This window comes from Argiope bruennichi, chromosome 9 (genome assembly GCF_947563725.1).
Source record: "Argiope bruennichi chromosome 9, qqArgBrue1.1, whole genome shotgun sequence".
Classification (NCBI taxonomy): domain Eukaryota; kingdom Metazoa; phylum Arthropoda; class Arachnida; order Araneae; family Araneidae; genus Argiope; species Argiope bruennichi.
The window spans coordinates 113,368,367-113,381,620 of NC_079159.1; the positions used below are offsets into that span (position 1 = coordinate 113,368,367).

General features: G+C 29.9%; 1 protein-coding gene across 1 annotated transcript in view; it reads right to left on the reverse strand.

Moving 5' to 3' along the window:
* Positions 1-11,148, reverse strand: part of LOC129983846 (zinc finger protein ZPR1-like) — a 32,358-nt gene extending 21,210 nt beyond the window's left edge. The window contains exons 1-6 of the mRNA XM_056093506.1: positions 10,907-11,148; positions 10,111-10,272; positions 9,120-9,210; positions 8,947-9,017; positions 7,096-7,182; positions 6,396-6,436 (exon numbers count right to left, since the gene is read on the reverse strand). Of these exons, the coding sequence (XP_055949481.1) occupies positions 6,396-6,436; positions 7,096-7,182; positions 8,947-9,017; positions 9,120-9,210; positions 10,111-10,272; positions 10,907-11,005 (551 nt within the window). The 5' untranslated portion in view covers positions 11,006-11,148. The remainder of the gene's footprint in view (positions 1-6,395; positions 6,437-7,095; positions 7,183-8,946; positions 9,018-9,119; positions 9,211-10,110; positions 10,273-10,906) is intronic.
* Between the last annotated feature and the right edge of the window lie 2,106 nt (positions 11,149-13,254).

Here is a 13,254-nt window from a genome sequence, read left to right on the forward strand (position 1 = left end):
ACACTTTAATATCAATAAAACAAAAAAAAAAGTTCTTTGAAGTCTCAATTAGATAAAATTGATAATGTCAAGTATAGTCACTTATATATATATATATATATATATATATATATATATATATATAGCTAGTGGCATATATAGAGAGTGGCAATAGTTTTTATAATTTAAGTTGTTGTTGTTTCTGATCCCAGACTGCGCTATACCACCTCCATGAAACCAAAAATCTCTGAAAAGTCCTAAAACAATAGCAGATCCCTTAAAATCTCAAAAATCGTAAAATTTAAACATTTAAAAATATGATTGGAGGTGGCTTGATCTACCTTGCACCAAGGACATTAAGCAAAGATCCTCCATCCGTGTTGAAAAGTGAGGGATTTGGACCACTCAAAAAACGAGAGAGCTGTTTGTTGTTTTCTAGCTATTCAGATGGTGACACCAACCAGGATTCTTACCAAAGTACCAAGAATGAGCAGGTGGGACTCTCCAAAGTGCACTCGACTCCATCTTTTTGATAGAGGAGATTTCAAAATAAGTGAGTGTTGCATCACCATGAAATATGTCAGCTGTGAATCCGCTATCTCATTACCATTTAAACCAACATGTGAAGGAACCCACTGAAAGTGTACAGAGTGTTCAGTGGAGAGCCTGGCAATAAGGTCTAACATATTCATGCTAATTTTGTCCCCCACTTTCGACCAATAAGAAAGGTGCTGTATAGAGGCACGACTGTCCATTAAAATCTAAAAAAATAATACTTTAAGTGGCAAAAGTTTATAATTGGGTGGCCCTCAAATTTTTGGCGATTTTTTTGACGCCAAGATCGGCGCCAAGGGGATTTTCAGTCAGTACCCAACAGTAAAGTCGTTGAAAACAAAACATTATGAAAACCAGAAATAGTGCTCCATCACTGAAATTTGTGGCCAATCGAAGGGGCACACAAATCAACACTAGAACCATTTAAGTTTGTTTTAGTTTTGTTTATTAAGCTTGCTAAAAATTATTAAGTAAAATAAAGAAAATAAATGGACAAAATGGTAAAATGATTACTGTCGTATCTAACATTTGGTGACCACTAAAAATGATTAAAACATAAGAAAGGTCGGTACTTTATCTAAAGAATACTTAATTGAATATTAAATTGTGGTTTACAATGGAGCATCTTGTCAGGAGGCACTGTACGAGCATCCTTTACTAATACATATAAATGTTTAATGTCTCTGTTTGATGATGAAAATATAGAAATAAATGATGTTAAGATTAAATTAGCTACTTTAGAACGCATTAGTGCTGATTTAATGACTCTTGATAACGAAATTTTAGAACTTGCATTAAGTGGTGACGATAACGGTAAAAGTTATTCCGACGAATTTGAATAATCTATAGAAGAATATAAAGTCAAATACGATGAAGCTCTAGTTTACATCAATTCTTTCATAGAAAGTAAATCACAACCAAACGTAAATGTATTAAATAATGAGAAATCGAAAATGAAACTTCTCAAACTTAAGTTAATGAAATTTAAAGTTAAGTTAAAGAATGGTTATGTTTTTGGAGTCAGTTTAAACGAATTCATGAGCATAAACAGATTGAATTAGAAGATAAATTCCAATATTTAGTACAGTGTATGTCGCCAGGTATAAGAGATCATCGATAGTTATCCACCTATAGCAGAGAATTATTCAAAAGCGATTGAAAGCCTCAAAGCAAGATTTAGTCGTGAGAAACTGTTAGTGGAATATTATGTTCGTGAACTATTAACTTTAGTTGTTAAAGATGCAACCAAATCGAAACTAAGCATCACTCAATTATATGATAAACTTGAATCCCACCTCAGATCATAAGAGTCAATCGGAATGACTTCCGATAAATTTTCTGCGAAGGTCTTTCCACTTGTAGAAACGTGCATTTCAGAAGACATTTTAAAAGTTTGGCTGAGGAATTCTGTAAATGAAGAAAAATCCAACAGTGCAAGACTGTAGGATTTTTCTTCCTACAGTCTTGCACTGGAGGATTTAAAACTTTTTAAGGGCTGAGGTAGAAGGGGAAGAACGAATAACTCTTGCAAAGACAGGTATGAGGCAATGTGATTCCTACAGAAAAATTCATAAAGATAGGGAAGATATTATTATACCTACTGCTTGCAACTTGTTTTCGGGAGCAATAGAAAGGAACAGCGATAATGTAATAAACTGTATATTCTGTGAAAAATCCCATCAAAGTAAAGATTGTTACAGAGCACAAAATGTAAGTCACGATGAAAAATTGAACATTAGGAAAGAGAAAAATTGTTGCTTTACCTGTTTGAAAACAAACCATCGAGCTAAAAATCGTAAAAGCAAAGTTCAATGCGTGCTTTGTGGTAGGAAGCATTACATTGTTTGTTGTTCAGAATTTAAACAGAAATCGAAAGTTACTGTCGAGTGCAAATAAGAAAATTTCGAAAGTAGCACTCTTTCATCAACATGTACTTCAGCAAGGATTTTGTTTCAAACTTTGGTGGTTGCCATTCAACATGAAGAAAAGAAACTTCATCTGCGAGCTTTGATCGATAAAGAATCGATCTGAATATCCCAATGTTTTAAAATCAACTGTAGAATCCTTAGGACTAAAAACAGAAGCTCATAGAAAATTAACACATGTTGTGTTTGGAGGAAAAACATCGGATATGAATCATAAATGTTATAAAATCAATGTTGAGTATCTGCTTACCGGTTATAGCTGCAAAATTCCTGTTTTAGATCAACTTACAATCTGTGGATATATACCTAGTCAACAGAAAGAACTTTGGATATCAGAATTAGCTCAAAAGGGAATTCATATCAAATATTGATTATGTCAACTCGCAGTCTGATAGGCTCAGGTGTCTGATAGGCTCAGACTTTGCGGGAAATATTTATACTGGAAAAATACAGAAATTAAGAGCAGGCATTTTTACTATGGAAACATTGCTCGGATGGATTTTGATGGGAAAATCGCAAACAACTGGAGGTGAAGATTCTATTGCTGCTGTATTTAGCTCCCTCTTAATTCACTAATCAATAAATCAAAAACCTCAGGGAATTAGAAGCCATTGGCATTAGAGATCCCTTTGAATGGAAGTCGAGAAATGAAATTGATAAGGGCATAAACGATCATTTTATGGCAAATTTGAGAAAAGATGATAAGGGAAGATATGAAGTGAAATTACCATGGGTACATGACAAAATTCTTCCTGAGTATAGAGATATAGTTGACAGAAGACTAGAAAGAACAACAACTAAGTAAAATTAGAAGGAAAATATGATGCATATAATATAGTGTTCGAGGAGTGATTAAAAGAAGATGTAATTGAAAAGGTACCACTTGAAGAATTGTCTAAACCTGGTTGCTACTTGCCACATAGAGGGATTTTTAAGGAAAATTCAACAACTAAGGTCGACCAATTTCAACAAGAAAGAAAGGCTTTCCTTCACTCAATGATTGCCTTGAAAAAGGACCTAACACCTTAGAATTGATACAATCATTGTAAGTAAGATTTAAAGAAAAAAAAAATTGGTATTATATTTGACATAAAAAGGGCTTTTTTACAGATAAGCATTGCCAATGAAGATCGGGATTATCTCCGATTTCTGTGGTGGAAAGATTGTGAAAGTAAGGAAATTCTAGTTTTTAGAGTATTTTTCGGAGTTAACTACAGTCCGTTTATTCTTGGAGCAGTCATTCGGCATCATCTGGAAAACACATGTACAGAACGCAAAAAAATCGCAGAAAAGTTATTGAGATTGTTTTATGTGGATAACTGCGTCCCTTGATTAGACACAGAAAGTGAAACTGGGCATTTTATAGAAGTTTCCAAATAGCTCATGGCAAATGCTAAATTAATTGAGAGACTGGGAGTTTATAAATTTCAATGCCTCAACTCCAGAACCAGAACTATCTCATGTCTTAGGAATGTTGTGGAATCATAAAAAAAGACACTTTATCTTTTGAAGTTGATTTCAGTATTGAAATGACTGAACCATTTACTCTAATAAAGTTACTTCTGATTGCTCAAAGAATTTTTGATCTAATTGCGTTTTGTTGTCCTGTAACATTGTATCCAAAATTTCTTCCTCAAGAAAGCTGGAAGTCAAAACTCCTTTGGGATGATGAGCTATCAAAAGATGTAACTGAAAAGTTTAATAAGTGGCTCAAGGATCTTCATCTTTCGAAATTGGTAGAAATTCCAAGATATATGTCAATGGACAACTGCGTATCAATCAGCCTTCATACATTTTGCGATGCATCTAAATTGTCTTATTCAACAGTCATTTTCTTGAGTGTGAAAGTGAAAATCAAGTTTCAGTGCAACTGGTGCTTGCAAAATCAATAATCTCGTCTCTGAAAGCAATGTCAATTCCTAAACTAGAATTAATGGCACACATACAATAGGGGTACTTCTTACTGATATGGTAAAAAAGGCTCTAAGTATCAAAGACACTGAAAAATATTATTGGACAGACTCAACTTCAGTGTTGTATTGGATAAGTTACGACGATACATGGACTGTGTTTGTAAAAAATCAAATTAAAGAAATAAGAAATCTTATAGACCGAACAAGGTGGCAACATGCATCAGGCACTGAGATCCTTGCCATCAAGAGGCTGTTCAGCGAAAAAACAAATAGAATCTCGTTGGTGGGATGGTCCTCAGTGGCTGAAGTTGTCGGAAAAAGAATGGCCTCATTCTAACCCAATTGATGACAAAGAGAATGTTGATTCTGAAAGGCGTAAGGTAGTAATAATGGCATTAAATAATGTCAACGACTTGTCTCCAAGAATTTTCAGTTACTTTTCAAAGTACACCAAAATTTTAAGATTGATCGGATGGATGTACAGGTTCCTAGAAAATTCACGAAAGAAAAGAGAAGAAAGAGAACATGGAGAGCTTAAAGTTCGTGAGCTAGAAAGAGCAGAAAATTTAATAGTAAAGCTGATACAACTAAACTCGTTTCATCTGAGGATATCAAAAAGTTAAAGTTCATCAGTGTATTTAAAGATGAAAGAGAAATTTTGCGAGACAAGACAAAATTGACAGAGAGGAAAGATTTAGAAAATTTTAAGTATCCAATTTTATTGCCAAGTACACATAAATTAGTTAAACTACTCACACTAGAACATCATCTGATTTTACATCATGTTGGACTTCATCCATTCTTAACCAATCTATGAGAGACATTTTGGATCATAAACGGAAGAAAAACAATAAGATAAGATATTTTTAGATGCATTGTTTGTAGAAGATGCAGTGTGAAAGCAATGAGAACAATTTCTGTGCCACTCTCAGAAGACAGAATTAGAGAGGCATCAATTTTTGAAGTCGTAAGACTTAGCAGGCCCTCTTCTTCTTAGAGATGGGATAAAGGTGTGATTTATTTTGTATATTATTCAAAGCTATTCATCTGGAACTGATAACTTCTCTATCTACGAATTGCTTTCTCTTAAGTTTACGAAGAATCATTGCCAGAAGTGGTCAAGCTATAAAGTTGCCTTCTAGATTCAGGGACTTTGAACTTTAAAAAATAGACCATTAAGTGAACATTAAAATTGACTTTTAGGTTACATTTTAGTTTAGTTAAAAAATTGTTTTGATAAAATTTATATCATCAAAAGGTGGGAGTATGTCAAGTATAGCCACTTATATATATTTAGCCAGTGGCATATATATAGAGTGGCAAAAGCATTTATAATTTAAGTTTGTTTTGGTTTTGTTTATTAAGTTTGCTGAGAATGATTAAGTAAAATAAAGAAAAAGAAAGGACAAAATAGTAAACATTTACTGTCGTATTTAACAGATAGAAAAAAATGTTAATGACAAAATGTAATTAAGGTTACAAACTTCTTTAATCACTTTTCTTTTAATGAATATGAATTTCAATCTTTAATAGAGCATTATTGCTAAGATTTCTTTTGAAATTTTAAAGTATAATTTTCTGCATAATCATTCTGTTAAGTATACGCAATCTATTGTAATTTAGTTTAAAGTCAAATAGAAAAATAAACACATAACCAATGGCACTAATTACATTAAGATGCATTTTTGTTAACACAAAATGATATAATAAAAAATTATATTGCTTCAATCAATATAAATATTAAGAGAAATGAAATATTCTTATACTGATTACTGACAAGATATTATACTTTAGAAAGACTGTTAAATTGTAAATTATATTTTAAAAGTGAAAATCCAATTTTAAAATTTGTGAAAATAATGTTCATAAAAAAGTAATTTTTATTTTACATTAATAGAATAAATTCATATCTATAAAAAAATTTCTTTTCCACATTTTTTTGGTAATTTTAGCATTTTAATATTTGTTTCACATAAATAAAATATTTAATAAGATTTTAGTTATCAAGATCTTCAAAGGATACAAATTTTCCAAAAAGCTATTTCCGGAACAGTCACGTAGAATCTAAAAAAAAAAAAAAAAAAGTTATAGTTAAATTCTTTATTCTCTTTATAACCACAACAAATAAAAATAAAAAAAATTTACATAAAAAAACTTTTCTGGTACAAGTAGAAAATAAGTGAACGAAAATATCTATCCCAAAATTCAACTATATAAAAAAAATCTTGATGGGGGGGGGGGGGGGAGTTTGCCTGTATTTTCAATATATGAAAAAACATCTATTGTTCAGAAATACTTTTCAGTTATTTCATGGGTCTCTTGTGAAAGTTTCATACAAAAAGAAACGAAAAAAAATACAAGGAAATTATTTTTAAGTATATTTCTGAAAGTTCTTAATGTTAATTATTTATTGACAATCCATAATAATTTTTGATCAACAAAAGCATTTAAATTTAAAAAACTTTTTATTTACAGATTGGATTAACTCAAAGTTATTAATTTAGAAAATAATTTCCATTAAAAGAATATTTTTAACCCAAAAAACCAGCACATAACTGTAATAATTTGAATCATATTTGTGAAACTATTGAATTCATTCAAGAAAACTGTAAAAGGAAATTAATCACAAGATTATAATAAAGATCTACTATAGTTTATTGAATTTGACCTTAAACAAAATAAACACTACTAAGCCTTCACACAAAATCAATTAGAATACTAACAAAAGTAAAAGGTGTATCGCCATTTTTTAGCTTTGTCATTTGGGCAATGAATTCTTCTAATTTCACAGCAGACTCTGGATCTTCAACCTAGAGAGAAAAAAAATTATTGTAAATGTAGAAAATGAATTGACATCATTTATATATCAATAAAATAATTAACACAAAAAATAAATAACAGAACTGGCAACTTTCAAATATGCTATGCGATTTAATTACATATCATTAAAAGTTAGTTTATTAAAGTACACAATGAAATACGTAGCAAAATTAATTTTATTTTGCAACTCAACTGTTAAAAGGACTAACCAATCCTGAATATTTAAGATACTCAAATTGTCAGAAAAGAAAAATAATAAATCCCCCATTATTCACATGCAGATATAATTTAATGCTACAAAAATGCCATGACAACATTGTTTTTTTTTTTTTTTTTTCCCATTCTTTGAGGAGGAGGGTTTTCCCAATGTGAAATGTACACTACAAATAATGAGGCTTTGCAAAATTTGTAGCTGACATTTAACAAATGAGTGTATTTTCTGAGAAGGTGACAATATGAAATAAAAATAAATCAAAGGGAAATAGTAAAGCTGTAACAAATAGGATTGTATTGAACTCAATGCAATTTTCTCTGCTTATGAGTAGATTCCATAACTTTTAGCTGTGCGCTATGAAACAGCAAAACACAATCAAATCAGACAAACTTTGATACACATCCATCCTCTAACTTAATAAAATTAGTTTATCTGTTTCACATAATTTTTATGTCATGTCCACAAACTAATAACAGTTAATCACATAAAGCTTTTTAAAATATATCTTTCCCCTTGTAAAAATGGATAACATAAGCAACACTGGAAACAGTAATTTTGGAAAAGCAATTTAAATATACATTTATATCATTTATACTAACAACCTATTTAGAAGCAACATGAGAACTAAGTTGAAAAGAACTCTATAACATTTAACTGGAATCGAATGACCCACCCTGTACCCACCTTTCAAATTTCCACATCACACTAATTAGAGAATATTCAGCACATGATCATATCCATAATGTCAGATTTTTTGTGTACCAGATCACCATAAATTCTTAGTGGTATTCGGTTTCAAATCTGAAGTTTTCTGGTACCAAGACCTTACCATTAGGCCACTATGAAATGAAATGATTTTTTTATATCCCTATAAACATATTAAAGGAACAATAGTGTCGATTATTCAATTACTTATAACTTTGCTGAGTCAAAATTCCTCATATAAAACTTAAAAATAAATCAGGCATGCATAAAACCATCATTCCTACAAAGATATATGTAGTGAAAATACAGTTTGGAACTGGAAAAGAATTGTTTGTCCGAAAAGCAATATACAGACTATACAGTTTGGGTTTGTTTAAAAAATATAGCTGTCATATATAGAGTATCAATGTGCATATATGGCAGCTATGAGCACTTGAAATCATACAAGCAACATGAGAAAATTCAGCATCAACTTTTGTGCTGGTGGAGTAGGAAATTATTTGCTTAGTCCATACCACCTGCCAACAAGGATCAGAGAAATAAAATATTGATATTTTTTGCAAAAGTTGCACAGAACAAATACTTGTCAAGCCTTCATCATAAAACAATATACTTTCCTTTTTCTATTGCTTTACCATAATGACCACTAACAATCATGTCTTGCATAAATAGCAAGATATTTTTATGTACAAATAACTGATATGTGTAAATTTGATTGACAATGTATAATGCTAGGAAAAAGGAAATGCATGTCTTCAGACTAAAATATTTACACCACAATTTCATCTTTTTAGTTATTCAAAATATTTGAAAGAACACAATACTATCTACAGACCTTCAAATAATCCAGTTTGGAGCACAGCCCAGAACACGCTCTTTCAACAATACCTTCAACTGTAGTTACAGCTGTTAAACGAAAGTAAACAATATTAAAAGAATGCATAAACTCAAAATTAAAATAACAAAAATTCTTCAAAATCAGTAACACGTTTATAATGAATTTCTTACTTCCTTCTTGACTTTGAGCAGGAATTTCAAATTCGAGTTCTGGAATAATAATGGATGCCCATTCAGTTTTTACAACTGATCTGGTTAAATCCTAAGCCCCAAAAGAAGATAATAAATTAATAATATGAAATCATTTCATTAGCTACAAGAGACATAAAAACAATCGATAAAAATAGTTCCATAATTATAAATTATCCTACAAAGGAAAGTTATATAGATTTTCCCTTAAATATCTTCAGTAGCCCAATTACATTGTATATAATAGGCAATGTTTTGGGAAATTTAGGGTAAATTTTCAAAAGCAGAAGAATACAATAGATGTATAAAGGGATATTCAGTCATTTTGAGAAGTTGCAGTACATTTTGTAAAAAAAGAAAAGAATGACAGCTAATAATTTGACTTTGCACAAGTTGTGAAATCACAAAAGATAGGAATATTTTTATTTCCATACTTTAGCTCAAAATAAATTCAAGTTATAGCATTTTTTTTAAAACTGCATACTTCTGAAGATTTTTTATTTCCTAATTATTTTATTTTACTATGCTATAATTTAAACATATTAGTTTTATGAATTCATTTTTAAAAAGATAGTTAATGGCAATTTATATAAAACTTATATAAATAAACTTACCTAAATTAATAATAACATTTGATTGATCTTAAGTACAAATAATTTGCAAATTTGCCATGCTACCACCTACTGATCAACAAACTCTAGACAGGTAGTAAGATGTTTTTATCCTACCTTTTTAAATTACAGTAATTGAAAAGTAAATTTCATTTTTGATTTTAGAATTTTTTTTAAATATAATCATTGAATCTTAAAGATTTTTATTCGATGCAATTCGATTTATTTTCTAAATATTCAATACTTCTCTCTGACTGCCATTCAAAACATTTAAGAGCACCAGAATTTTATTAAATGATCTACAATGAAAAATTGTATAATGTCAAAATAGAAATAAAAATAAATGTTTATTTCAATCTTACTTTTGAATTCTCAACTTTTAATTTAAATATAATTCCTTTTTCTTGTATCGTAGAGGCTGGTTGTAGCTCATTATTTTCCCAATGACAATGATCACATGAAAAGGACATCACTACAACTTCTTTATAAAATGGAATTTTCGTTAGCAACAACTTGGTTATACCCTAAAAAGAAAAATTATAAGTAACATATAATCTATGAAACTATAAATTCAGATAAATTTTAAGAGTGATTAATATGTCAAATTAAGAATATATATATATTCATTTTTCAGGAACAATATAAATTTTTAGCATTTTTTAAGTCTATTCTGGGCAAGATTTGTTGTCGTAATTCTATAAAGATATCAAAGAAATTTAAAGAGAACATTAGCAAAATTTTTAATTAAATTTTAATTCCTTTTATTATAAAAAAGTGAAATAACGTTTCACAAGGAGGCGAATTTAAAAGCCTTTCTATCATTTTACATAGTACTAATAGATGATCATTGAAGAATTTATCTTGAATTTTAATTTTGAAGTTTAGATTGAATTCTTTAGCAAATGCAAACTCTACTTTAGTTGCACTATTCCTAGAAAATATGAAGGCGGCGACAAGGACCAAGATAATGAATTTGTTTTAATTATTTTCCAGTTTGTTCAATTTCATAATACATCACCATATTTCTTTCAAAAAAATTTATTTTCGTCTACTAATTTATAAATTATTAATAAACGAATTTATTTATTACTACATAATAATTTAGAATTTTATTTGTTAGTAATAAATGAATTAAAATTATCAAAATTTTATGCATACATTTTTCTTGCATCGTAAACACAAGCTTTCAATTTCTGTCACTTCAGGATCATTGTCGGCATTTAAATCGCGAAACACAGGTTCATTCGTTGCAGCCATTTTAAAAGTGCGTTAACAAACAATTTATTTATTATTATTATTAATTAATACAGTTCCGAATCAAAAACCGATTTTATATCAAAACTAGTCTATTTTTGGAAAGTTACAAGCCTCACTCACAACGCAACACAAACACACATGGGCCAACTTGTAAATAAAAACAAAGTTGAAGTTATAGTTTATTAAGTTTGATTCTAGATTTCAACAATCCAATTCATTCCAGAAGTATCATTTCATTTTTAAAACAGGTTTATATAAATTTAATAAATTTGATATTCATTTTCATTAGAATATAAAATATATCACTTTCAAATATTTTTTTCATAACAGGACAAATTTAATTAAATTTCTCTCAATCATGAATATCGGAAAAAGTTTCATTCTCGTATTGCAATCCTTAAAAAATTCAATCTCAAGTGTTTGACGAAATTAATCGTTTCAAAGTTCTCTGAATTCAAAAATCACACTTGTATGTATGAGTATGTCTGTCTATCTGCCGGTTTGTGTACATGATAATTAAAAATTCCTTGAGCTAGACGTTTGAAATTTGGTATATGGAATTACATTCATATGTGTAGATTTCTATCAAATTTGAGATGAAATCCTTGTATAATCATCAGGCTCTTCGAATATAAGGGAATTTGATAGCTCTAAACGCAAAGAGATGGATAGATAAAATTTGGTACACTGGTTTAACATCTAAAATATAGATATTTATCAAAGTTTAATAAAATGTGTCGAAATAGCTGATCATCTTTCAGTCTGCACTTCCGTATGCATGAAAACGCAATACCTCATTAAAGCAATAGCTTAAATTAATATAAAATTTGGTAAGTTATCTAATAACTACAAGTGTAGTTTTGTTCAAACTGTTCTTAGTGTGTCGGCAGAAAGACAATCAAAATATATATTCTCACGATAGATTCAGTAAAAATGATATATTTGTGACAAATATCTATATTTTGTAATTATCATTTACTAATGCTATGCAAGGTATTTGATGAGGAATCTTCAATGTTGAGGAAGCATGAGGATCAATTGGATGAGGAAGCAAAGGGATAAGACCTTTATTAGAGAGTATATGAGAAAGCTTGGGGAGACAATTCCCATTAGTTTGAATAAGAAGACGCATTGTTGCTTAATACACTGGCATATTTGGTATATATTTTTGTATTTTATGAAATACTATGAGCCTAAAGTATACATATTACTTTGGCATGATAAAAAAAGAACATTTTCAAGTTTTTCGTCCTACTATATTCATGTCCTGTGGTGGCCTTCCAAAAAATTAGCCAGTTAATTGCTCATTACATTCAGAATTTCTTATAACTTTTTTCTTTTTCATGTTAAAGTCTTTTGCTCAATCTTTCAAGTATTTTTCAAATTAAATGGCAAATTATCAATTGATTGAAGTCGCGCATACAACTAATCGGAATATTCTAATTTATTAATATTTTTAAGGATTTTTATTTACAAATCAAGTTTTTCATCCTAGAAAACTCAAAAATAGGGTTTATTCTACTTATAAAAGATGACAACTGGCTTTGACACTTGCTTGCTTAAACTCAGTGATAAGAAATTAAATTTCATAATCTGATATAGTTGTAGTCAATAGTAGAATATTTTCATTACAAAGCTCTTTTGTACAATGTATAAAGTTAAGTCAAATCCTATGTAAATGCTTTTCCGATTGCAAGGCTGGATTTTTCATCGCCCAATTTTTTCCCCCATTTTATCCCTCTTCCTCAAAATGGGGTCAATTCATGTGACGTAAAAGTCACATGTCATGTACCTCTTGCGCATGGCATTTAAGTTTCATCCGCACCACTTTCGTCGAGCAGTCTGCCATTAACGTTCTCCGCCGAGTATGAAGCGGATTTTTTGTTTACATTTGAAGTTCTAATTTTTGAATCATTTTCTTTCCTCTTATTATGTGTTAACTGAGGAAATATTGGTGTGCTGATGGATGCATGCTTTAATGCGAAACACAAGAGTGACTGTCATGATAAAATGTTTTCTTATTTTCCTTTCAACAATCCTGACTTAGGTTGATAGCTTTGATATAGATTGTTTCAAGCCTTCGAAGACGGTGATATGCTCCGATCATTTTGAAGAATTCCTTCAGTTTGTGTCCATTTATTAAATAGAGCTGTTCCAGAAATTTGTTAGAAAAACTCTTCGAAGAAAAAGAAATCGGTAAGCGATTTGCCATCAAAAACAATCAAACAAAATCGTGAGTGCATTTCTAA